Source organism: Armigeres subalbatus, chromosome 1, assembly GCF_024139115.2.
Source record: "Armigeres subalbatus isolate Guangzhou_Male chromosome 1, GZ_Asu_2, whole genome shotgun sequence".
Taxonomy (NCBI): Eukaryota; Metazoa; Arthropoda; class Insecta; order Diptera; family Culicidae; genus Armigeres; species Armigeres subalbatus.
Window position 1 is genome coordinate 294,377,057 of NC_085139.1, and position 25,974 is coordinate 294,403,030.

The following is a 25,974-nucleotide window of genomic DNA, read 5'->3' on the forward strand; positions in this document are numbered from 1 at the left end:
CCAGAAAGGTGTTGGATAAAGCTTAGTTGAAGATGGGATATGTAAAGGACCAGACCGTAGTAAGATCTGAAGGCCGCTTCGAGGTGTTTAATCTGCATTAATGCCGTAGACAACAAATACACTACCTGTTTTTTTTCTTCCTAAGCAATGGAGGGGGAATCTGCTCAACAGACATCCTGGGTTGTCCAGGAAGTGCGGGGTTAGGGGCCACTTCCAAACGAGGGAGGCAGGACTGCATCCCCGACCCGCTAAACCGTTTCCATTGCCGCCAAGCCCATCGTCCCTTCGGTACAACCAGAAAGTAATGCTTCAAAGGGGGGCCAGTGCATAACGCACCCTCGAAATTAGCTGCGTGTCCTTGCAGCATCGAACATCGTGACTCGGTTTTTTAGAAGAACACCATGGTATCGTGCCAGCGCATTGCCGGCTTTCCAGGTGGCCTTACCACGCCCTATGTCCTCGGAAGGTGGGCAGGGTCGACTTCGCGCCTGCTTCCCTCTGCACAACTGGTATCAAGAATGATGATGCCGCGTGCACCCCAAATTGACCTCTCTGCGATAGGGCCTATTCGCCAGCATACAGAGGGACTTGCCGACGCGGTGCCTACGCCTGCCCCAGCCTTGACGAGGACCCCTTTCCGTCCTCGGGCTCGGAACCCGCCCGGTTGACCGACGCCGCGAAAGCGACGATACCATGTTGTTCTTCTCGCGGCCACTTGTTCGATAAAAGGATCGAGTTCGACCACAGAGCATGACCACCGGTATGACCCATGAAGCCGACTCCGATCCCTTGGACCACCTCTTATTTGCGCCTGAACTAGCCATCCTTGAGTCCACGCGCCACCTTCTGTGTCGCTCCGAGACGATTTGGGCGATAGCCGATAAAACGGCGTTCCAGCCAACTACATCTTTACACATCCTCCGAACTAGGTTGTCCGGGTAGTGTCCAGACCACATGTGGCAAGCATGTGGTCACGCATTGTGCGAAAACGCGGGCACGCGAGCAACACGTGTTCCGCCGTTTCCTCTAAACCTGCGCACACCGGACACTCGGGCGAGGCCGAGTGTCCGAACCGGTGTAGGTACTGTCTGAAGCAACCATGGCCTGTAAGGACCTGGGTCAGGTGAAAAGTGATTTCCCCATGGCGCCTCTTGACCCACGTACCTATCTCCGGTATCAACCTATGTGTCCATCTACCCTTAGTGGAACTGTCCCACGCACGCTGCCATTTGACCATTGAGGCCAACCTGACAGTCCTACGGATGCCTCTCGTGCCGCGCATTTCGAAGCACTCTATGTCTTCACCGATAACGATGTCAATAGGCATCATACCGGTGATGACGCAAAGTGCATCGTGCGACACGGTACGGTACGCGCTCGCAACTCTTAGGCACATGAGCCTATACGTACTTTCTAACTTCGTTCTAACAAGCAGGGCCGTGCCCCAAGCTGGCCCCCCATACCTCAGTATGGACAGTGCAACGCTAGCCAGAAGCTTGCGCTTGCTGGCATAAACCGCAGAGCTATTGGACATCATCCGGGACAATGCCACTATAGCTGTGGAGGCACGCTTGCAGGCGTAATTGACGTGGCTACCAAAGGTGAGCTTATCGTCGATCATTACCCCCAAGAGTTTGATGGAGCGTTCAGAGGTGACCGTGCAGTTGCCTGCCCTTATCACCGCTTGTTGCACCGACTTTCGGTTGTTAACAATAACCACCTCAGTCTTGTGGTGAGCCAGTTCTAACTTCCTGGAACTCATCCACTCCTCCACAATTGCGATCGAGTGGGCTGCAGTCAACTCCACCTCTTCGATCGATTCGCCGTAGACCTCCAGCGTAATATCGTCAGCGAAGCCGACGATTACCACGCCCACCGGGAACTTCAACCTCAAGACACATGACATTGGGTCCGGTGTTATGGAACGTCGTACATGACGTTCCATAACACCGGACCCAGTATGGAACCTTGCGGAATGTTATGTCAACGCACTTCCGACCCGCCTCCGTGTCGTATACCAGTACTCGATTCTGGAAGTAGCTTCCGAGAATCTTGTACAGGTACTCGGGAATTCCAAGACGCAGGAGCGCATCTGCAATAGCTGCCCAACTGGCACTATTGAAAGCATTCCTCACGTCGAGAGTCACTACTGCACAATAGCGAACTCCTCTCCTCTTACGCTGGATAGCTATCTCCGCGGATTTGGTAACCGACAAGATAGCGTCTACGGTCGACTTACCCTTTCGGAAGCCAAACTGGTTACTCGATAGACCATCCGCACCCTCCGTGCGTATCAACAACCTGTTGAGGATGATCTTCTCGAGCACCTTCCCCGCCGTATCAAGCAGGCATATTGGTCTATATGCCGACGGATCCCCCAGTGGTTTTCTCACCTTTGGCAATAGGACCAAGCTCTGCCTTTTCCATGCTTCAGGGAAGACTCCCTCATCCAGGCATCTCTGCATGACAGAACTGAACATCTCGGGAGCCTCAGCAATGGCCACTTTGATGGCCAGGTTCGGAATACCATCCGGTCCTGGCGCCTTACCTACACTAAGGGACTGTGCAATCCGCGCAAGTTCCGCCACAGTTACTCTTCCCTCGTCCGCCACCCTGGGGAGGCCAGGGAGGGTCGTGACGTGGGAAGAGCCCCGCGATGATCCTCTCCAGCATCTCTGGAGACCGCTCTGTAGGGGCCATCGCCCCACGTGTCTTGGCCATTACGACCCTATAGGCGTCACCCCATGGATTCGCGTTGGCACTTTGACACAGGCCCTCGAAGCAGGCTTTTTTGCTTGATCTAATCTCAGTCTTCAGAGCGGCTCTAGCAGCCACGAACGCCACCCGTCGTTCAACACGCTCCTCTTCTGTGCGTGCTCGCTGCATCTGCCTCCGTGCCCGTAGGCAGGCGCGGCGCAGGTTCGCAATTGCTTGAGTCCACCAGTAAGCCGGTGGCCTCCCATTCCTAGGGTGGACTTTCCTAGGCATGGTGGCATCGCATGCACGCGAGAGTACTGTTACCAGCTGCTCGCCGCTCAGACCGAGAGTATTGTGCTCGCGGCGGAGCGCTTCCTTAAACACCTCGTCGTCGAAGTATGATGTCTTCCACATACGAGGGCTAGGCCTCGCCCCTTCTTCCGTCCGCTGAATGCTGGTCGTATAGTCGATACTGTAGCGAACCGCCAGGTGGTCGCTGTGAGTGTAGCCATCATCTACCCTTCAGTTCGAACTACTCGTTTGGCCAGGGCTCCAGAACGTAACGTCGATAATCGACTCGGCCCCGTTCCAGCTGTAGGTACTTTTGGTACCGACATTAGCCAAGTCCACATCCAACATGGCCAGTGATTCCAGCAGGATCTGCCCCCGTTGATTCGTGGATCGGCTTCCCCATTCCACAGCCCAAGCGTTGAAGTCCCCCGCTATCACCACCGGCCTACGCCCCATCAAGTTAGCCGTCAAACAATCTAGCATTCGCCGAACTGCTCGATCGACCATCGAGGAGGCGCATAGCAGCTGCAGAAGAAGACCCCGTTGATTTTGGCAATGACGAAGCCCTCGTGTGTCGAAGACACCAACTCTTGGACTGGGTATTTCCCCGTTGTCCATATCGTCGCCATTTTAGACCAATCGGTGACCCAATTACCGTTCCTGGCGGGTACCCGGTAAGGATCCGCTATGATGGCGATATCCGTCCCCCATTCAGCAACTGTCTGACACAGCAGTTGCTGGGCTGCATCACAGTGGTTCAGGTTTAGCTGCGTTACCTGCACTGTGATTTTGCAGCACGCTTAAACGCCGGGCACTTCGAACCCCCATGGGGTGCTTGCTGTTCGCAGCTTTAATGGAACAGATCAAACAGTTGGGTGGGTTCGTGCAGCATTGTGCCTTATGTCCCTCCAATCCGCAGCGTCGACAGGCACTTGAAGCAAACTTCGGATTGCTCATATATGCCCAAAGGGCATACCGACCACCCCACCTTGACGCTCCCTAACCTTGACGCTCCCTGCCTTGGTTTTCCATTTTGGTCCCACGAGTTGTTCGGGAAAAGAGGTCCACCACGCCAGAGCCCATCATGACGCGGTAAGGGATAATTACTGTGGAGGGTGCCCAGGTACCCCACAGGCTCCGTTAAAGGCCTAGCTTATTATTTCACCCCCCTGGCCATGCATCCCCTCGGCACGGGTCGCTTGACGCCTTGGGATTAGGGGTTAGGGACGATGGTCCCGGTCTAACTCGCAGTGGCCATGGGGAGGGGTCGTCAAGCCCTTGGACAAAGTCCTTGCTGCCCCCAAAATACACTACCTGTGGACAGGCATGTTAGGTCTATAGACGGGATCGGTCTTGCAAGTAGTTGCTGCAGCGATCTGTTAGCAGGTCTAGGACCGATATAGTCTTGCGTTCAGCATTCCTGGAAACAGCATTTGGATTGTGGGAAAAGTTTTTTTTATTGGCTTTATGAAAGTGTCTTTATGAAAGTGTCCTTACTTTCAGTCCGAGGCTGGGAAAAGTTCTTTAATATATTTTTTGCAATTCCTGATCATAATATCTGGTTTACAGTTCGCCGTTGAGTCATAAAACGGCATACTTTCCCATACCAACGAAATGGGTGCTTTAATGAACATTATGCAACTGAAATTGGTTGCATAATATTCATTATAACACTCATTTGGGTGCTATAATGAAAAACCAACATCAGAACAGTAATTACATGACTACATTTTGCTGAATTAGATTGGGTAAGTGTTCAAATAGTGTATTCTCTGCGTCGCGTAATAAATGAAATAGTTTGATGGACATGAAATCAAAAATTTCCAAAAGCAAGTACATCCATCGCTTCACGGTTTATCGAACTATGCAATGTGGCATGGCGGGAACGGCAACATGGAATCTCAGCAGCAACATAATTTATTGGCAAGAATGATCATGTGGAGTAAATTCTAGAAGGAATTAGCCAAGTACAAGTATAAATTTGGTACAGATTTGTCATATCAAAGGCCATTTTTCGTCATTGCAAAAAAAGCGTGTGCAACTCGTTGCAAAACTCGATTTTTTCAACACTCGTAGTATTTATCCAACTCGGCAAGCCTCGTTCGATAAACGTACGGCTCGTGCTGAAAAAATCATCCTTTTGCAACTTGTTGCACAAACTACTATTTGCGATTGGTGTCTTATCCAAGAGATTATTTCATCTGTTGATGACGTAATTTTGTCATATATGTCATATTTGTTGTGCACAAAGACACATTACGAAATAATATGGAGGTCAGTTACATGTTAAGTGGGCAGCAGGGACTATGTCCAAGGGCTTGACGATCCCTCCCCAGGCCATCTGCGAGTTGTGGGGCTTGCCTAGGATGTGGTGGGGTTTGACAGTGGGCCCTGTTAAACCTCTATAAAAAGCTGCATGTATCCGCAAGTAGGCCCCACCAAAGCGACCGTGTGCCGCTCAAAGCGCACAAGCCCAAGTCCTGGTGTTAGGTGGGACGCTAAACAGCCCTGACACGACGGCCCTCCGACGAGACAGGAGGTTTGCGCAGGCCCAATAAGCCGCCTAGAAAACCAATCATTACGAACAATATAAGAGATAATGTGACTCGATATAATCGGCAAAGACCTAAGCGACGAATACAGGATCACGATTGGAAGCTTGGAACATGGAATTGCAAGTCGCTAGGTTTCGCAGGTTGCGACAGGATGATCTACGATGAATTACATCCCCGCAACTTCGACGTCGTGGCGCTGCAGGAGATTTGCTGGACAGGACAGAAAGTGTGGAAAAGCGGGCATCGAGCGGCTACCTTCTACCAAAGCTGTGGCACCACCAACGAGCTGGGAACCGGCTTCATAGTGCTGGGTAAGATGCGCCAACGCGTGATTGGGTGGCAGCCAATCAACGCAAGGATGTGCAAGCTGAGGATTAAAGGCCGTTTCTTCAACTATAGCATCATCAACGTGCACTGCCCACACGAAGGGAGACCCGACGACGAGAAAGAAGCGTTCTACGCACAGCTGGAGCAGACATACGATGGATGCCCACTGCGGGACGTTAAAATCGTCATCGGTGACATGAACGCACAGGTAGGAAGGGAGGAAATGTATAGACCGGTCGTCGAACCGGATAGTCTGCACACCGTATCGAATGACAACGGCCAACGATGCATAAACTTCGCAGCCTCCCGCGGAATGGTAGTCCGAAGCACCTTCTTTCCCCGCAAAAATATCCACAAGGCCACATGGAGATCACCTAACCAAGAAACGGAAAACCAAATCGATCACGTTCTAATCGACGGTAAATTCTTCTCCGACATCACGAATGTCCGCACTTACCGCAGTGCGAATATTGAATCCGACCACTACCTCGTTGCAGTATGCCTGCGCTCAAAACTCTCGACGGTGTACAACACGCGTCGAAGTCGGACGCCGCGGCTTAACATTGGGCGGCTACAAGACGGTAGACTAGCCCAAGAATACGCGCAGCAGCTGGAAGTGGCACTTCCAACGGAAGAGCAGCTAGGCGCAGCGTCTCTTGAAGATGGCTGGAGCGATATTCGATCCGCCATTGGTAGCACCGCAACCGCTGCACTAGGCACGGTGCCCCCGGATCAGAGAAACGACTGGTATGACGGCGAATGTGAGCAGTTAGTTGAAGAGAAGAATGCAGCATGGGCGAGATTGCTGCAACACCGCACGAGGGCGAACGAGGCACGATATAAACAGGCGCGGAACAGACAAAACTCGATTTTCCGGAGGAAAAGCGCCAGCAGGAAGATCGAGACCGTGAAGAAACGGAGCAACTGTACCGCGCTAATAACACACGAAAGTTCTATGAGAAGTTAAACCGTTCACGTAAGGGCCACGTGCCACAGCCTGATATGTGTAAGGACATAAACGGGAACCTTCTTACGAACGAGCGTGAGGTGATCCAAAGGTGGCGGCAGCACTACGAAGAGCACCTGAATGGCGATGTGGCAGACGAAGATGGCGGTATGGTGATGGACCTGGGAGAACGCGCGCAGGACATAATTCTACCGGCTCCGGATCTCCAGGAAATCCAGGAGGAGATTGGCCGGCTGAAGAACAACAAAGCCCCTGGGGTTGACCAACTACCAGGAGAGCTATTTAAACACGGTGGTGAGGCACTGGCTAGAGCGCTGCACTGGGTCATTACCAAGATTTGGGAGGAGGAAGTTTTGCCGCAGGAGTGAGAAGGGCGATAAGCTGGATTGTAGCAACTACAGCGCAATCACATTGCTGAACGCCGCCTACAAGGTACTCTCCCAAATTTTATGCCGTCGACTAGCACCAATTGCAAGGGAGTTCGTGGGGCAGTACCAGGCGGGTTTTATGGGCGAACGCTCCACCACGGACCAGGTGTTCGCCATTCGCCAAGTACTGCAGAAATGCCGCGAATACAACGTGCCCACACATCATCTATTCATCGACTTCAAAGCCGCATATGATTCAATCGATCGGGACCAGCTATGGCAGCTAATGCATGAACACGGTTTTCCGGATAAACTGACACGGTTGATCAAAGCGACGATGGATCGGGTGATGTGCGTAGTTCGAGTTTCAGGGGCATTCTCGAGTCCCTTCGAAACCCGCAGAGGGTTACGGCAAGGTGATGGTCTTGCAAGGCGATGTTTGCTATTCAACATCGCTTTGGAAGGGGTAATACGAAGAGCAGGGATTAACACGAGTGGTACAATTTTCAACAAGTCCGTCCAGCTATTTGGTTTCGCCGACGACATAGATATTATGGCACGTAACTTTGAGAAGATGGAGGAAGCCTACATCAGACTGAAGAGGGAAGCTAAGCGGATCGGACTAGTCATCAACACGTCGAAGACGAAGTACATGATAGGCAGAGGTTCAAGAGAAGACAATGTGAGCCACCCACCGCGAGTTTGCATCGGTGGTGACGAAATCGAGGTGGTAGAAGAATTTGTGTACTTGGGCTAACTGGTGACAGCCGAAAATGACACCAGCAGAGAAATTCGGAGACGCATAGTGGCTGGAAATCGTACGTACTTTGGACTCCGCAAGACGCTCCGATCAAATAGAGTTCGCCGCCGTACCAAACTGACAATCTACAAAACGCTAATTAGACCGGTAGTCCTCTACGGACACGAGACCTGGACGATGCTCGTGGAGGACCAGCGCGCACTTGGAGTTTTCGAAAGGAAAGTGCTGCGTACCATCTATGGTGGGGTGCAGATGGCGGACGGTACGTGGAGGAGGCGAATGAACCACGAATTGCATCAGCTGTTGGGAGAACCATCCATCGTTCACACCGCGAAAATCGGACGACTGCGATGGGCCGGGCACGTAGCCAGAATGTCGGACAGTAACCCGGTGAAAATGGTTCTCGACAACGATCCGACGGGCACAAGAAGGCGAGGTGCGCATCGGGCAAGGTGGATCGATCAGGTGGAAGATGACTTGCGGACCGTAGACTGCGTGGTTGGCGACGTGTAGCCATGGACCGAGCCGAATGGAGAAGACTCTTACATACCGCACAGGCCACTTCGGCCTTAGTCTGAATATATATATATATATATACATGTTAAGTAATTAAGTTATTCTAATCCGTTTTGAAATAAAAATTTAGCAATAAAAATCAAATTTCAATTTTTTCCGAACATTTTTTGTGGGAATTCTGAAGAATAAATTTCTTGTGAAAATTTCCCATGAAAACTGCAAGGACTTCCTGTGGAAATTGCGATTTTTTTTATGGAATCTCGAAGAGTTTTTCAAATAATTTCTCGTGAAAACTTTGAACAATTTTCTCTGAAAGTTTCCGTTTTTTTGGAATTGCCGTTTAAATTCCGAAAAACTTCCCACGGACATTCCGAAGATATAAAAAAAATCTACGGACTTTCCAAATATTTATTGCAGAAATTTCTTAGGGTTTCTCGTGGATATTTCGAAAATTCTCGTTGGGAATTCCGGAGATATCCCGTGAAGATTCAAAATAATTTTCCTTCAGAAGTTTCAAAGACTTTTTCTGGGAAATTCCAAAGAATTTTCCGTTGAACTTTAAAATAATTTCCTGTGGAAATTCTAAAGAATGTTTTGTGCAATTTTCAAAGAAGTTTTTGAGGAATTTTCAAAGATTTTCCATAAGCGGAATTCATTCAAGTTTCTGAATTTTTAGGACTGGCCACTTGATACCAGAGTTATTCCGGATTTAAAATGGGTGTTAGCTTTTGGCCATATGCCAGAACGCATACTTCGGAAATGATTATTTTAGATATTTTGAAGAGAAACGACGCATAAACTATACCAAATTTGATCAGGAATGGAATTTCCGGAATCCGGACGTTCCACCGAAACCTGTTACGGGGTTACTTTACGGAAATAGGTGAATACCATCATGCGACCCATCAAACTTCATGATTTCAAAAGCTATTCCATTTTATGGTAGTTTTGTACTTCCTGGACCGTATTAGAACCTATTGGAACCGGTAAACTGATTTGCCGAGTACCGGTTCAAGGGTCAATTTTGGGAAATAAGCAAACCTCATCATGCGGCATATCAAACTTCATGATTTCAAAAGTAATGGTATTCTATAGTAGCTTTCTACTTCCTGTACTGATTTGCCGAGTACCGGTTCAAACCTTGGTAAAAAGGTAGAAAAAATGGTTCGATGACATGGCAGATGTCGTTATTAAAATGGCTGGGAACAAAAGAAGGCTGAGGCCCCCTCAGCTGAACTGAAAGGGAGTTTACTGAGGAGTGGGACTTACATCCGAAGAAGGCCCGTTCGCCTTAGGCAGAGGTCCAGATCTATATCGCGTAGACCTGCATCCTTCAGGAAGCAAAAGAGTGCAGCCGTATTAGCTTCATCAGCGCATCCCGGATGCTAGTTGGAATACCATAATGATTCCTGGGATGGTCAAATTTCGGGCAACTGCATACAAAGTGCTCGACGCTGTTCCTAACCTCGCAAAAGTCACCTTCCGACCGGAAAGGGCCGCCATCGAAGTTGTGGGAGACACTGGTATGCCCAGTCCGGAGTCTGGATATGATGGTCTGCTGTTTTTGCGAGGTCAGGTCGTGCCAGGGACCTCTGCTAGACACGTAACCATCGGTGTACCGTACGGTATGGTTCCGGAAACAAGTGGCCACGAGCTTGATGACCGACCTTCTTGGCTCCTCGGAGTTGTCGCCTCTCCGGGAGCGCGCGGCGATGGAGTTTTCGATTTTGACGGGAGGCATGGACCAGCTTCTTGCTCCGTGCCAGTGGGCCCGCGCCACTGGGGGAAAACTGGTGTCGGCCATGCTACCGGATCCTGGTCAGCCTCGTCGAGGAGAGGAATCCCGTACTCTCCTGATGTCACCGCAGCATAGGAAGCTGCCTTGCAGCAGATGGCCGTGAGGACTCTATGCCGGAAAGGGAAGATCCGGCTTCGACACAAGCTGCTTCAGCTGAAGTCGGAAGTCAGTCGGACGTAGTTGTTGAATACTGGGGAAAGCACGCTTATGAGTGTAGTATTCAGAGCAAGCGGCTAATGATTTTAGTTTGTATAAGTGATTCTAGACTATGAATTGATTCTGCTATTGCGGATTGTACATTAAACATAAGCAATCAAAAATTCCAATCGTGAAAGCACATATTTTGCGTGCCCCAATTTACCGTACAATGTGGCAAGTTTTACATTAGACTTGATTCGAATTCTCAATTTTGCATATGCGCTAATACTGATCTCTATCGTGAAAGAATCTGTGCATGATTGAGTATTTGAGAGTATGGAGAGCAACATATTGAATTTTCTGACGAGCTTTGCTTCATTTAAGCGTGTGCCAATGAATCGGTAGCTTGTGAGGGGCTGGGAGAGGTTGCGCGGCGGGGTATTGGTATTAGTTTTCAACTAGCAATAATCGCACCTCGGTTGTACCTCATTGGTTACGATATCGCCACTGCGCAAAGCTATTTGTTGTTGCACCGGCAGTTTGTTGTCGAATTTTAAAACGAACAGTCGCACCGCTCTTCAACGGCGGATTCCATTCAGCCGTTTTGGGCTGGAATACGACATGTCGCAGTCGGTAGAAATAGTGTTTGCTTTTATATTTGTAACTAGCGCATGAAAATGGTGCTTGCCACATCCATTAATGTGCTAGTTACTAAATGGTAAGTATGCTCTCATTTTATGTTGTGGATTTCGGAGCGAGCAGGTCTCCGAAATCATAGAAAAAAAACCGAAGCGAGCAGGTCTTCGAGTGTTTTAAAACATGATCCCGGAGCGAGCAGGTCTCCCGAGGATCGAATGAAAGATACCGGAGCGAGCAGGTCTCCGAGGCATTTTTTTTGTTTATTCCGGAACGACCAGGTTTCCGAGGCATTTTTTTGTTTATCCCGGAGCGAGCAGGTCTCCGAGGCATTTTTTTTTTGTTTATTCCGGAACAAGCGGGTTTCCGAGGTATTTTTTTTGTTTATTCCGGAACAAGCGGGTTTGCGAGGTATTTTTTTTTTGTTTATTCCGGAGCGAGCAGGTCTCCGAGGCATTTTATTTTGTGAATGCGAGCCGACCTTCGAGGCATTTTCGTGTTTATTCTGAAGCGAGTAGAACGCCGAAGCATATTGACGTAGGACTACATCTGTGTGTTCTATACAAGAGTACACTTTGTGAATGTGAAGCACTCCGAGGCATTTTTGTTTATTCCGGAGTGAGCAGAACTCCGAGGCATGTTGACGTAGTACTACGTCTGGGTATTCTATAGAGGACCACACTCTGCGAATACAGAGCACGACTCCGAGAAAAAATTTGTTTATTCCATTTTCTGTTCATTCCGGAGCGAGTAAAAATCCGAGGCATTTTGACGTAGGAATACGTCTGTGTATTCTATGGAAGAATACACTTTGCGTATGTGAAGGACTCCAAAGCATTTTTGGTTATTCCGGAGCGAGTAGAACTCCAAGGCATTTTGAGGTAGGACATCGTTTGTGTATTCTATAGAAGAGTATACTTTGCGAATGCAGAGCAGGACTCCGATGCAACTCCAAGACATGTTCGTCTGGGTATTCTATAGAAGGACGTAGGATTACGTCTGTGGCTTCTATGAAGGAATACATTTTGCAAATGGACACCGAGGCGTTTTATTTATTTATTCCAGAGTGGTTTTGTTGTGTTTTCAACGCATTCACTCGCTATTCTATCCGTCTCCGTTTAATCGGATTTTTCTGCTAAATAAGGCGCTCAAAAATTGAATAAAGAACACTCGACTAAACCTTAGTGATATACTATCACTTTAGTGCATCGGATAAAGTGAAGCTGTATATTGAAAGTGGAATTTACGCCCATTTACTGTTCCTGAAATATTGTTTCATCATGGAGAAGATCTGCGAAAAGTGCTCGTTACCCATCAATTTGAAAAGTGAGCTGTTCACTGTGTGCGAAGGAAAGTGCGCCAAATCATTCCATGCTAGCTGTGTTGGTCTCTCCGAAACTGATGTGTGCACTTTGTCCAGTAATATTATTTGGCTATGCGATGCGTGTATGACGTTGTTCTCCAGGATGCGAGAACGCACGAATGCTGATGCAGCTACATCAACTCGTCCCACTCGATCGATTGAGGATGAAATAAATAATCTAAAATCCGCAATAAGTGAAATTGCCAAAACGCTTGCGACTGTTATTCGTAATCCCGACCCTGCGGATGCTGTCCCGTGCTCGCATTCAACACCTATTTCTACGCTCAAACTGCTCGATGGAACGAATGAAGATGAGACATCGTGTGGATCAAAACAAACCGAATCGATTAATCCAGAGGGAACGTTCGATTATAACACGTTTGCATTGTATCTGACCAATATTGACAAGAACGCTACTGTTGAAGACATTAGTATGATGGTATCAAACTCTTTGGACGTTCCGTTGTCCCGATGTCGTGATGTAGTGAAACTTGTACCTAGAAACCGAAACACTAGTACATGGGAATACGTGTCGTTTAAAGTGGTATTGAGTTTAGACTTGAAGCCAATAGCATTGGATTCATCGACATGGCCTAAGACAATAAAGTATCGTGAGTTTGTGAAACGAATCAATGATACATGGAAACCACCCGTTAAAATGTCAATTGATTAGCTGTAATTTATCTATTAACCGAACGTTCTTGCTTCGAGTCTTGGTAAATTGTTTATTATGCTAAAAATGTTGTTAGTCATGTTGTTTTTATCTGTTGATTTTGTTGATGAAGAATTGTAGCGTAATTTAATGTAGCCTGTTTCGATTAATCTTGATGTTTATTGTTAATTTAATTTTAAGAGGTTCAATAAGACCAGTGTAGGTCAGTTGGATTCAATATAAATAAAGAATAAAGAACTCCAAAGAATGTTGACGTAGGACTACGTTTGCAAGTTCTATAGAGGATTGCTCTTTGCGAGTACCGAGCAGGACTCCGAGGCATTTTTTTGTGTATTCCGAATTGTGCAAGAGCAAGTAGAATCCCGAAAAAAAAAATTAAAATGTGACCCACAATCATAATTAGTTTTTAGCAAAAATATGACGGTACTTAACATATCAAGTTTGTTCTTCTTTGCATTAGATGTTGATGGTATTACAATATTATGAATTGTTTTAATTTATTTTGAAGCAATTTAGGTATGATTTTTCATTATAATTTGTATTTGTATTTGTATTTATTTATTACAATATGGTCTTATTGAACTACTTACACTATATTACATTCACAGAGCATACATTTATAGGTAACAGGAATTATTCAATGCATACAAACAGATTTACAAAACTCATTACAATAAACAGCATTATAAACAATAATAATATAAATTCAATATTTGCATTCTCGAATAAACATTATCTCAACATTACATTTAACTACGTTTTACAGATTCGGTTTCCAAGTTTCGTTTGAGCGGTTTACAAATTCTCTAAACTTTACTTCGTTTGGCCAAGTATTGCCGGACAGTGCTAACTCTTTTAAATTTGAGTTCAACCTCACCTTAAACGATACGTAGTCCATTGTATTTACATCTTTCCATTTTGGAACTAATTTTACGATATCATTGCAGGTCGATAAAGGTATACTTAAAGAGTGTGATATCATAAGACTAATATCATTTTCCGTTGCACGTTTATCAATGTTTGTTAAAAACAACGAAAACTTATCACTTTCATTTTCGGTTTGTTGTGAATAACCAGCTATCTCATCAGTTGATTCATTCCGGTACGACAAAGCAATAGGCGTTGAGTGTCGGTTCACAGCATCTGAAACTGGTTTCCCAATCACATCTGCAAGCGTTTGAGCAATGTTGGCTACTTTTCTCTTCAGGTCTTCGATCTCTTCTTCTACGGGACTAGATGGTTCAGTTCCAGTAGCTGCATCAACAACAGTACGCTCCCGCATTTTACAAAGCGAAGCCATGCACACATTGCAAACCCAAATAATATTGGTTGATAAAGCACACACGTCTGCTTCAGTTAACCCAACACAGCTAGCGTGATACGATTTAGCGCAAAATCCTTCGCACACAGTAAAAAGGGAGTCGATACCGATAGCAAGGGTGCATTTATCACAATGGTTTGCCATTTTGACACAAAACAAATATCCGACGCGATAGGTATTTACAAGTTTTCTGAGCTGATTTACCAAGTACCGGTGCAGTTAAAAATCGAACTCACTCTCGTTGAACAAATGGAGTGTACAATTAACATAAAGTCCAATCTTACGATTTAAAACAGCGTAATCCGATAAATTCTTCACGGAAACCGAGACGATATAAACAAGCGACTTAGACTCTGACTGACTGACTGTAATGAAGTATTTATAAAATTGAAATCATATTCTTACAAAGTTGAAAGAGTAGGGAAGGAGAAAGATGTAGTATTCAGAGCAAGCGGCTAATGATTTTAGTTTGTATAAGTGATTCTAGACTATGAATTGATTCTGCTATTGCGGATTGTACATTAAACATAAGCAATCAAATATACCAATCGTGAAATCACATATTTCGCGTGCCCCAATTTACCGTACATTAGACTTGATTCGAATTCTCAATTTTGCATATGCGCTAATACTGATCTCTATCGTGAAAGAATCTGTGCATGATTGAGTATTTGAGAGTATGGAGAGCAACATATTGAATTTTCTGACGAGCTTTGCTTCATTTAAGCGTGTGCCAATGAATCGGTAGCTTGTGAGGGGCTGGGAGAGGTTGCGCGGCGGGGTATGGCGTTGGTAGCGCCATCGGGTTGAGTAGCAACGACGAAGATTGCACCGGCAGTTTGTTGTCGAATTTTAAAACGAACAGTCGCACCGCTCTTCAACGGCGGATTCCATTCAGCCGTTTTGGGCTGGAATACGACAATGAGGTCTCTTCACGCAGAACAGGTCAGCTCTGACCCATATAGCAGGCTGTGTGGTACTAGATGATGAACTTCAAGAACGCATGATATGCAGTAACCTTGATATGACTCTTGGGTTCATCATTAGTATTCATGTATCAGCTCATCGTAGCAACCTAGAAAACCTCGTCCTCTTTCAGCTTTAGTCATTCTGACAGGTAAGACGTGTTTACGCTAGTGGTCCCTTTTCCTAGCGTTATATTGGATTTCCACACAGGCGACTACCCAAGTAGCACACGCAACATCTTCCTAAAAGCACCTTGTTTCTATTCAGTTTCATTAAAGAAAATGGAAAAACATCAAAGCACGAAAAAGTTGCATAAAGATGTCAAAAACATTCGAATTGTGATCAATGTTTCATTAAAATTGCAATGCAGTAGGTACGTGTTTGACATTTGGAAACAAACAAACCAAAAATATTGCACTTCATGTTGCAAAAACGAAACAAAATCATTAAGTTGCATATTTTTTACCATATAACTTCAATGCGTCTTTCAAAATTTAATTGTTTGTTTAAATTAAGTTGCAGATCTTACCCTTCCCGGAGACGAGCCAGCCTCGGGCTGCAAGTCTCCTAAATAAAGACAAAAAAAGTTGCAGATCAGTTGAATGTGTCTTCATGTTTAATTTAGCATCGTTCAACGTTTTGACAGCTCACATTTTTTTCCTGTGATGGTGCAGTCAAGTAACAGGAAACCCGATTACAAAACTTCATAATCGCATGGTTTTTATTGTGAGTCAACATGCAATCCCTTCGAAGTGTTGAATGGTGTTGTGTTAGAGTGAAGGACTATCAATCACAAGATCCATAAATCGAGTCCAGTTTTTAATTTTTATTTTATTTTTTTCCGCTGTAGTATTTTGCAACATTATTGCAATTTTACTGCAATCGAAGGATGTTTCCGTAGAGTCCACCTCTTGCGCTTTTTAGATTGCAAGAGAGTTATATTTGATGGCACATACGCAAAGATTGTTTCTTTCCGAATAGTTGCAACACAGTAAAATGTTCAGTAGTGAAACAATTTGTGCTGCTTGGGTATCAATGGTTGCTTGGCCTGTACTTAGCCTGGTGTGCCGGTTGTTTTCATCAGGCTGATTCGCGGCTTCCACCTTCACCCCCCGGAAGTGTGGTTAAAAGGTAAGCCGCCGGTCGATATCGACGCCAAGAACGCGAACGATTTTACGGTTAGGTATGGGGTCGTGGCCAAGCTTAATAGGCGGGCCTCCGACTTGATGGTGTCCATGGCAAACGTGGCCCCGGATGCACTAACCCGCATTCATAGTAAAGCCAATGGAGGTGGCCCAGCGGTGGAATTCAGTGCCGCCTGTGCTTTAATCCTAGTTCGCCCAAGAGTTCCATCTACGACAACCAGGAGGATGTCGTCGGCGTAGACAAAGAGGTGGACGTTGGTCGGTAGTATGCCGAAGACCCCGTTCACCCATGGGGGACCCCAGTTTCCTCGGCATACGGATGCAGAGCCGCCAATGAGGACCGTGAAGGTCCTACCGGTCAAGAAGTTTTTGATAAAGGCAAGCATGTTGCCAGTGATGCCCCATTCTTGTAATTTGTTGAGGACCAGGGGTGTCCAGGTCCTGCTGAAGGCTTTGACAATGTCCAGCGAAATCAGGTTAACATGCTTGCCTTCGTTATACGCGCTCTGCAGCACACTGCCCAGGTTGGCAAAGTATGTGCTGGTGCCATACCCTGGGCGAAAGGCGAAATTTTTCACGGAGCTGGCGGTTGACCATCCTCTCCATGGTCTTACAGGCACAGGAGGTGAGGGAGCTCGGTCGAAACTTGGAGGGATCCCGTCCCGTTGTGTGATTTTTGGGGATGGGGATCACGTGGCTTTTCCTCCAATGGTCGGGGAAAGTGCGGTTCTCCCAAATGTCATTGACGAGTTTGAGAAGATGGGTTTTAGCGTCTGGAGGAAGCCGTTTCAGCATCCTGAGCAGCACACAAGTTGCACATAGATCGCAGAAACTTATATGTGACCAGATTCAGTCACAATTAAGTTGCTGCAACCAGTTTCACTCAACTTGTGCTGCTTGGGATGCGATACCTAACTGAAATAATGAAAATGTATATACATTTTCTCAAAATTGACACTCAAACCAGTACTCGATAAATCCGTTTACCGTTTCCAATCGGTTCAAATACGGTTCAGGAAGTACAAAACTACCAAAGAATGCCATATTTTTTTAAAATCATGAAGTTTGATACGCCGCATGATGGGGTTTGCTTATTTCCCAAAATTGTCCCTTGAACCGGTACTCGGTAAATCAGTTTACCGGTTCCAATCGGTTAAAATACGGTCCCGGAAGTACAAAACTACCATAGAATACCATAACTTTTGAAATCATGAAGTTTGATGGGTCGCATGATGGTATTCGCCTATTTCCGTAAAGTGACCCCGTAACAGGTTCCGGCGGAACGTCCGGATTCCGGAATACAGGCCATATTTCGGACCGATCAAATTCCTGATCAAATTTGTTACAGTTTATGCGTCGTTTCTCTTAAAAATATCTAAAATAATCATTTCCGAAGTATGCGTTCTGGCATATGGCCAAAAGCTAACACCCATTTTAAATCCAGAATAACTCCGGTATCAGGAGGCCGGTCTTAAAAATTCATAAGCTACAACCAAAAAGATTTTTATTTTCGTTTTCAAAAGAGGGGATGGTAACGGAAGGGTAGGAAATTCAGGAGATTTTTCTAAACAATGTAATTGAATTTTCCCAAAAGAAAATCGAAGCAGAAAGAAATCTTTTAAAAAATATGAAGGAATTTTCTCAATACTTAGCTTTTTAAAAAAAATCAGAGGAATTTCCCAAGGACATTCAAAGGGATTCTCAAAAAAAAAAATAAAGCAATTTCACAAGGAAATTCAGTAGATAGTCACAAGGAATTTATGTGGAATTACCCAAGAGAATTCAGAAGAATTTCCTAAAAAAAATCAGAGCATTTTTCCGAAAAAGATTCAGGAATGTTTTTCAAGATAAATTGGGGGATTTTGTAGGTTAATTTTTCAATGAATTTTAGGCGAATTTCCTAAAGAAATTTAGATGAATTTCTTAAGGAAATTGAAAAGAATTTTTCAAGAATTTTCAGAAGAATTCCACAAGAAAATTTGAGAAAATTTCCTAAGGAAATTCAGAGCAATTTCTCAAGGAAATTCAAATTAATTTATCAAAGAAGTTCAGCAAAAACTCCCAAGGACAATCAGGAGAATTTCATAAACAAATTCAGAAATCCATGAGAATTCCTACAATAAGTACAGGAGGATTTTCTGAAGAAATAAGAAAATTAGAAAAGCTTTCAATTAATAACCGAGGAAGTGCTAACAGAATACTAAGTTGAAAAGCAGGCCAAGTTGCAGTTGGAATGTAGAACTATTGAAGAAGAAGAAGTGATCAACTAAGCTGACGAATGCGACGTTGTTGTTGACTTGTAACGGTTATGAAATTCGGTTACTCAGGTTTCGTGTACACGTCCCAGAAGAAGTTCATTTTGAAGTGAAATTTTGTTGTGCGCGAAAGGCACAAAATTGTCATAAAACCCTTAAAACAGTAAGCTTCAACGACAAATTGCCATTTCAAATCTGTGCACCTTAAATATTCACAACACCTGCAATCCTCACAAAACACAGAAACCGATTTGATACGATCATCCACGGTTGAGGCGCTCTTTCCCGGACCACATCCAGTGACGGTGAGCCAATGAAGCTTGATAGTAGCCAGTTGTCCAATCAAAGCTTTCGCTGTATGAATAAATAAACGGATGCGGTTTACGGCACCAACTTATGTATACCTCTGGCGGGGTATTTGATACGAACAAAAGGAAACACACGTATAGTGCATTGGCCGGCCTCCCGATTGGACCACCAACATTTGGCAACATGTATGTTATCAGAGCCTCGTCGACACTCATCTCTGGGTTCCCATCAGAACAGAAGCGGCAGCATCGCAGTGCCCGGAGCAATAAAACGGTTGCTGAACGATGGCGTTTTAATGGGAGCTTTGTGGTCAAAATAATGCATCCACAAATAATAGACATCAGACACTGAACTTGAATTTTGAAGCAACTATGTTAAAGATAGAACATACTCTTTTCATTGAAAAGGACAACAATTATCTTAAAAACCCAAATTAAACCACCTAGTAGAGGTACTGCCTTTCTCGCATTGAACCAATACACCATGACACCAAGCTTTTCGGTTTGGTTTACCATTTTCTTTATAACTTTTAAGCGCAATGATCATCTTTATCAAATTCAATAGCAATCAACAAGAATATACCACCTATTGAATACAACTTTTTGCGAGAAAGCCGGTTAAAGATTACTATAAAGTTTGTTACAATTTATTCATCTTTTGTGTAGTTTATAATACGTATGTAGTTTTAAATTTGTCCGTGTACCACAGGAGAATCAAACGCAGGACCCGTTGGATTGGAGCCTGACTTGGGAATTCGCTGATGCACCGATGCCCATTTCAAAACGACGAATCGCAGTGGACTTGGAGGAGATCCAGCGGAAGTTCGACGGAGTGCAATTACGTCCGCCCAAGCCAAGCCAGCATCCTGCAGGTCGTCCGCTACTGGTGAGCGAACCGGTACTACGTGAAGCCCAGCATAATCCCATCCACGGGGTTTCCACACAGCAGCAGGAGATTCCGGCCACAAACCCAGCGTCGGCAAGTGGCGCGGGACAAACCCAAGCGGCGCGCGTGTTGGAACCAATCACAAACCGGTACCAGCAGACGTCCGGCCTCGAATCAACACCAACCGGACAGGTGACGTCGAAGGTGATTACTACGGTGAGTCAAACGTGCTCTAATAATATTTCGACCAAAATAAGACCATTACAAAGCAATGCTACATTCGACATACCAAAGTTGTCATTTTATTCAGCACACTGCCTTCCCCTTGACCGAACCATGCAAGCCCCCCCCCCAAACTATTCAAAACAATGCGTTTGTCATTAATCCATCACATAGAAGCACTCCTTACGTTCGCCCCGCAACTGCCCCTCCGTGCAAATTGCAGACTTTCCGCCCGTTTCGTCGTGCAGCTTGCGATTGCCTACTCGAGTGCAAACAGTTCAAAGCAGTACGGTGCCTATTGCGTCGTCGATTGCTGTCAGCAGTGATCCAGTGGTGCCCAACGTGTTTCCACAAGCGTTTCTCCCTTTCGACTCTACCTCTGCACCTGCGCCAGTTCCTCAACCGTGGATAAGTGTCCCGACATCTCAACAGCTCGCTGCTAGGCACATCGTTCCCAAAGAGCTTCCCATCTTTTCGGGCGATCCTGTCGAATGGCCGCTGTTCTTGAGTTGTTTCCAGAACACCACCCAGTTATGTGGGTTTTCTCACGGAGAGAATTTAATGCGTCTGCAGCGGAGTCTCAAAGGAAACGCCCTGGAAGCCGTCCGAAGTTTACTGCTGGAGCCCTCATGGGTTCTTATGAGCGTTTCGACGCTCCAAACGCTGTACGGTCGTCCCGATCTAATAATCAACTCGCTGCTGCAGAAATTACGCGCTACTCCAGCCCCAAAACCGGACAAGCTGGAGTCTCTGATATCGTTCGGTCTAGCATGCCAAAACCTTTGTGGTCATCTACGTGCATCTGGGCAAGAGGCCCACTTTTCCAATCCGGCTTTGCTGCAGGAGTTAGTCAGCAAGTTGCCAGCGAACATCAAGCTGGATTGGGCGCTTTTCAAACAAAAGTGCCCTGCAGTCGACCTTGGCACATTTGGCAATTACATGGCGCAACTGGTGGTTGCTGCAAGTGACGTCGCTCCCTACCAACCATCTACAGAAGCTCGTATCGGTTCAGACAAAGGAAAGGGAAAGAGAAGCTGTATGTGAACATCCATGCATCTGGCAATCCGGTCGACTACGTTGGTAAACGGAATCCTCCAAACAATTCTGGAGGTAAACAGTACCAACCAAAACCGTGCCAAATTTGTGGGAAACAGGGACACAAGGTGCGAGACTGCGACGACTTCAAGAAGTGCAACCTGGAGGAACGTTGGAAGCGCGTTCAGGAGCATTACCTATGCAGACGATGCCTGACAGCACATGGAAAGTTTCCGTGCAAGGCAACTTCGTGCGGAATGGCAGGATGTGAAGAGCGGCACCACAAGCTTTTGCACCCAGGCAAGCCACAGTCAGCAGTCCCAGCAAAGCAGCCAACAGCGACGGAAACCGTCAACGTTCACACCGCACTGAAAGTATCCACGCTCTTTCGTATAGTACCAGTGACGCTGTTCGGCACGTTTGCGTTTTTGGACGAATGGTCTTCGTCTACGTTGGTCGATGTCCGAATTACTCGTGAGTTGGAAGTGAATGGTGAAGTCCACCCGCTTTACTTGCAGTGGACCAGCGATGTTGAACGCTGTGAGGACAGCTTGCAGCTGATTCGTCTTGAAATCTCTGGGCGTGTAGCTCAGAAACGACACGTTGTTGCAGCAGCTCATACCGTGGAAAAACTGTGTCTTCCTCAGCAAAGTTTGCCGTTCGATCAACTAGCTCAACAGTTTCCGCACCTCCGTGGTCTACCCGTTCACGGATATCGCAACGCCACTCCAACTATCCTGATCGGTTTGGACAACACTCACCTGAAGATTCCCCTCAAAGTCCGCGAAGGTAGAGCCGGAGAACCAGCAGCGGCGAAAACCAGACTTGGTTGGACGGTGTACGGCCCTATTCCGGGTGAATGTTCCTCGACGCAGCAGTGCCAGTTTCATCTGTACAAGGAAGCTCGAAACCATGACGATGTGTTGCACGACCTTGTGAAGGAGTTTTTCTCGGTGGAGCACGTTGGAGTCGCTGTAGCTCCTTTGTTGGAAGGATCCGACGAAATGCGTTCCAGAAAGATCCTCGAAGAAACGACTTCACGGCTGCCATCTGGACGATTCCAGACAGGACTGCTCTGGAAGAACGATCATATCGATTTTCCAGACAGCAAGCCTATGGCAGAGAGTCGGCTGAAATCACTGGAGCGTCGTTTACGGCAGAAACCCGAACTTTTCGAGAACTTGAAGCAGCAGATAGTCGAGTACGTGGAGAAAGGCTACGCGCATAAGATTACGCAAGAAGAGGTTCTCTGTTCGAATCCCAGGAAAGTGTGGTATCTTCCGTTGGGGGTAGTTGTACACCCCAAAAAGCCAGGAAAAGTTCGCATAGTTTGGGATGCAGCAGCGACAGTCCAAGGTCAGTCCCTCAACTCCGCCTTGCTTCCGGGACCCGATCTGTTATCCTCCCTTCCGTCAGTACTCTCCAAATACCGCCAACGCCAGGTTGCAATCTGTGGCGATATAAAAGAGATGTTCCACCAGTTTCAGATCAGACCCGAAGATCGACAGGCACAACGGTTCCTGTTTCGAAGCGACCCCTGCAAAGACTTCGAGATTTACGTCATGGACGTTGCCACTTTTGGTGTAACTTGTTCGCCCTCCGCTGCACAGTTCATCAAAAACCAAAATGCGAAGGAGTTTGAATCCGAATTTCCCGAGGCTGCCGCAGCAATCGTCCACAATCACTACGTGGACGATTATTTGGATAGTCGGGACACCGTCGAGGAAGCAGCAGACCTGGCGCTGCAAGTGAAAACAGTCCACGCTAAGGCTGGGTTCCACATTCGGAACTGGATGTCCAACTCCAGAGAGGTGATTTCACGGGTTGGGGATTCAGCTGAAGAATCTGCGAAGAGCTTCAAGACGCATACAGCTGCAGTTTCGGAACGCGTACTCGGGATGAGCTGGTTTCCCGAATCGGACGAATTTGGATTCCGCGGACTTTTCCGCGAACAACTGATGCCCCTACTTCACGGAGAAATTGTTCCAACGAAACGGCAGCTCCTCCAAGTGGTCATGAGCATTTTTGATCCACTTGGTCTGGTGTCGCTTGTAGTGGTTCACGGAAAAATCCTCGTTCAGAAGACGTGGCGAGTTAAAATCGGGTGGGACGACAAAATCAACGAAGATCTGCTCAAACTATGGCGGCGGTGGATTAAGCTATTAGGACAGCTTGACACAATTCGCATACCACGGTGCTACTTCCCAGAATATCTACCGGAAAGCTACAAATCTTTGCAGCTACACATTTTTGTAGATGCGAGTGAAGATGCGTACGTAGCAACCGTCTTCTTCAGGATTGTAGAGCAGTCCCAAGTTCGTTGCGCTCTGGTATCATCGAGGACGAAAGTTGCGCCACTGAAATTACTGTCAGTTCCCCGTCTTGAGCTCCAGGCTGCGTTGCTCGGAGCCAGATTAGCGAAGTCTGTAGCGGAAAACCACACACTGCAAATCAAACAACGATTCTTCTGGGGTGATTCCTCCACTGTTCTCTCATGGATACGCTCGGACCACCGGAGATATCGCCAGTTTGTGGCGTACCGCGTATCTGAGATCTTAGACACTTCAAAGGTCGACGAATGGCACTACGTTCCCTCGCATCTGAATGTGGCGGATGACGCCACAAAATGGAAAGAACGGCTCCAGATCAGCAACAATCATCGCTGGTTCTGTGGACCAGACTTCCTGTACGATCCTCCAAACCTGTGGCCAAAACAGAACGCGCCATATACTCCAACTACAGAGGAACTGAGACCCATCCACGTACATCGAGAACTCCGAAGAGAACAAGTGGTGCAGTTCTGCCGCTTTTCCAAGTGGGAGCGTTGTCTGCGTGCCGTTGCCTATGTTCATCGATTCATCGATCAGCTGAAGCGAAAGCGGCGTAAAGAACAATCCGACGTTACATCCATCCTTACTCGTGAAGAGCTTCAGCGAGCAGAAGAGACCATTATCAAGCAGGCCCAGTTCGAAGCTTTTGCAGATGAAGTGATTACTATGCAGAACAACCAGTCGCTACCGGAGGACCAGCGTCAGCGACTCGAAAGTACAAGCAAGCTGTACAAACTGTCTCCTTTCCTGGACAATCGAGGTGTAGTCAGAATGGAGGGACGGATCACCGGTTTTGCGGATGCGCCCTACGACTTCAAGTATCCTTCTGTGCTGCCGAAGAACCATTACGTTACTCGGCTCATCGTCGATTCGTACCATCGGCGTTACAAGCATTCCAACGGAGAGACAGCAGTGAATGAAATGCGGCAAAAATATCACCTTTCGGAGATGAGAGCAGCATTCAGGAAGATCAGCAAAACTTGTACGTGGTGCAAGGTCTACAAAGCGAAACCTGCAGTTCCAAGAATGGCACCGCTACCGGAAGCACGAGTCACTCCTCGCATCAGGCCGTTCAGCTTCGTCGGAGTGGATTACTTCGGCCCGCTGTTGGTCGTCCAAGGTCGACGTGAAGTGAAGCGATGGGTCGCCCTCTTCACCTGTCTGACAATCAGGGCGATCCATCTCGAGGTCGTCACCAGCTTGTCAACGGAGTGCTGCAAGATGGCTTTACGGCGGTTCATAGCACGGAGGGGGGCACCTTCGGAAATCTACAGTGATCGGGGTACTAACTTCGTTGGAGTCAGCGGCGAGTTAAGGGAGCAAGTGAAAGCAATCAACCAAGGTTTGGCATCAACTTTCACCAATACCGTCACCCATTGGCGCTTCAATCCTCCAGCTGCGCCGCATATGGGGGGGTCTTGGGAACGCATGGTTCGGTCGGTAAAGTGTGCATTGGCTTCGCTATCGGTCGAGCGCAAACCTAGCGAGGAAGTGCTGGTCAAGCTACTAGTTGAAGCTGAGTCGATGATAAATTCGAGGCCGTTGACATACATGCCGCTCCAGACTTCGGAGCATGCGGCACTTACTCTGAACTGTTTCCTCCTGCTTAGTACTAGCGGGGTGAATCAGCCTCCAACACAGTTTGTACACGATAGGCAGGCTCTGCACACCAGCTGGTTCCTGTGCCAGCGACTGTTGGACCAATTCTGGACGCGCTGGGTGAAGGAGTATCTACCCACCATCACCAAACGGACCAAGTGGTTCGTAGATACCAAGCCGGTCTCTGCCGGTGATCTGGTGGTCATCGTGGACGATCGAGTCCGTAACGGATGGATAAGGGGACAAGTTCTACGCGTGTTCCCAGGACGAGATGGCAGATGTCGCAGCGCTAACGTGCAGACAGCAACTGGTGTACTTCGACGACCGGTGGCGAAACTAGCCGTCCTAGATGTTGCTGGTAATGCTCGAGAGGACACGGAGCAATACGGGTCGGGGATTGTTCAGGACGGCGCCCTATCGTCTGAATAATTTCTCCCGTGTACCTACTGCCAACTGTGAGGAACGAACAAAAAACAACCGCACCGATGACTTCGTAGCCGATCATTTCAGTCCACCTAATACAGTACAAAACAGATAGCAAACGAGACACACGTAGTACACAAAGTTGAGACCGTCAATACAAGTGATTATTTTATAGATTTTTTGATAATTAATGTTTGTTGGACAGGATTCACACATAAAAGGGACTAAAAATGTAAGCTAAACACTCAATTTGTTATCCTACTTATAACTAAATCATGCAAATTATGAACTAAATTGTAAAATTTCCTATTTTTTTTTTTTTATGCAAAATTGAACTTACGAACTATGTTTGAACTTAATACTAATTGAAACAATATATTTTGCAGCTAAAAGCA

General features: G+C 46.7%; 2 protein-coding genes and 1 non-coding gene across 5 annotated transcripts in view; 1 reads left to right on the forward strand and 2 right to left on the reverse strand.

Moving 5' to 3' along the window:
- The window catches only part of LOC134207740 (protein retinal degeneration B), a 264,455-nt gene that overhangs the window by 112,916 nt on the left and 125,565 nt on the right, over positions 1-25,974 (reverse strand). The window lies entirely within an intron of this gene.
- LOC134208435 (U4 spliceosomal RNA) lies at positions 10,793-10,936 on the reverse strand. The gene has a single exon (XR_009978669.1). It is a non-coding gene; the product is annotated as a U4 spliceosomal RNA (small nuclear RNA).
- Positions 19,854-25,585, forward strand: LOC134207463 (uncharacterized). Its single transcript, XM_062683177.1, has 3 exons — positions 19,854-20,186; positions 20,367-21,037; positions 21,187-25,585. Exons 1-3 carry the CDS (start codon positions 19,854-19,856, stop codon positions 25,583-25,585), a joined length of 5,403 nt encoding a protein of 1,800 aa, XP_062539161.1.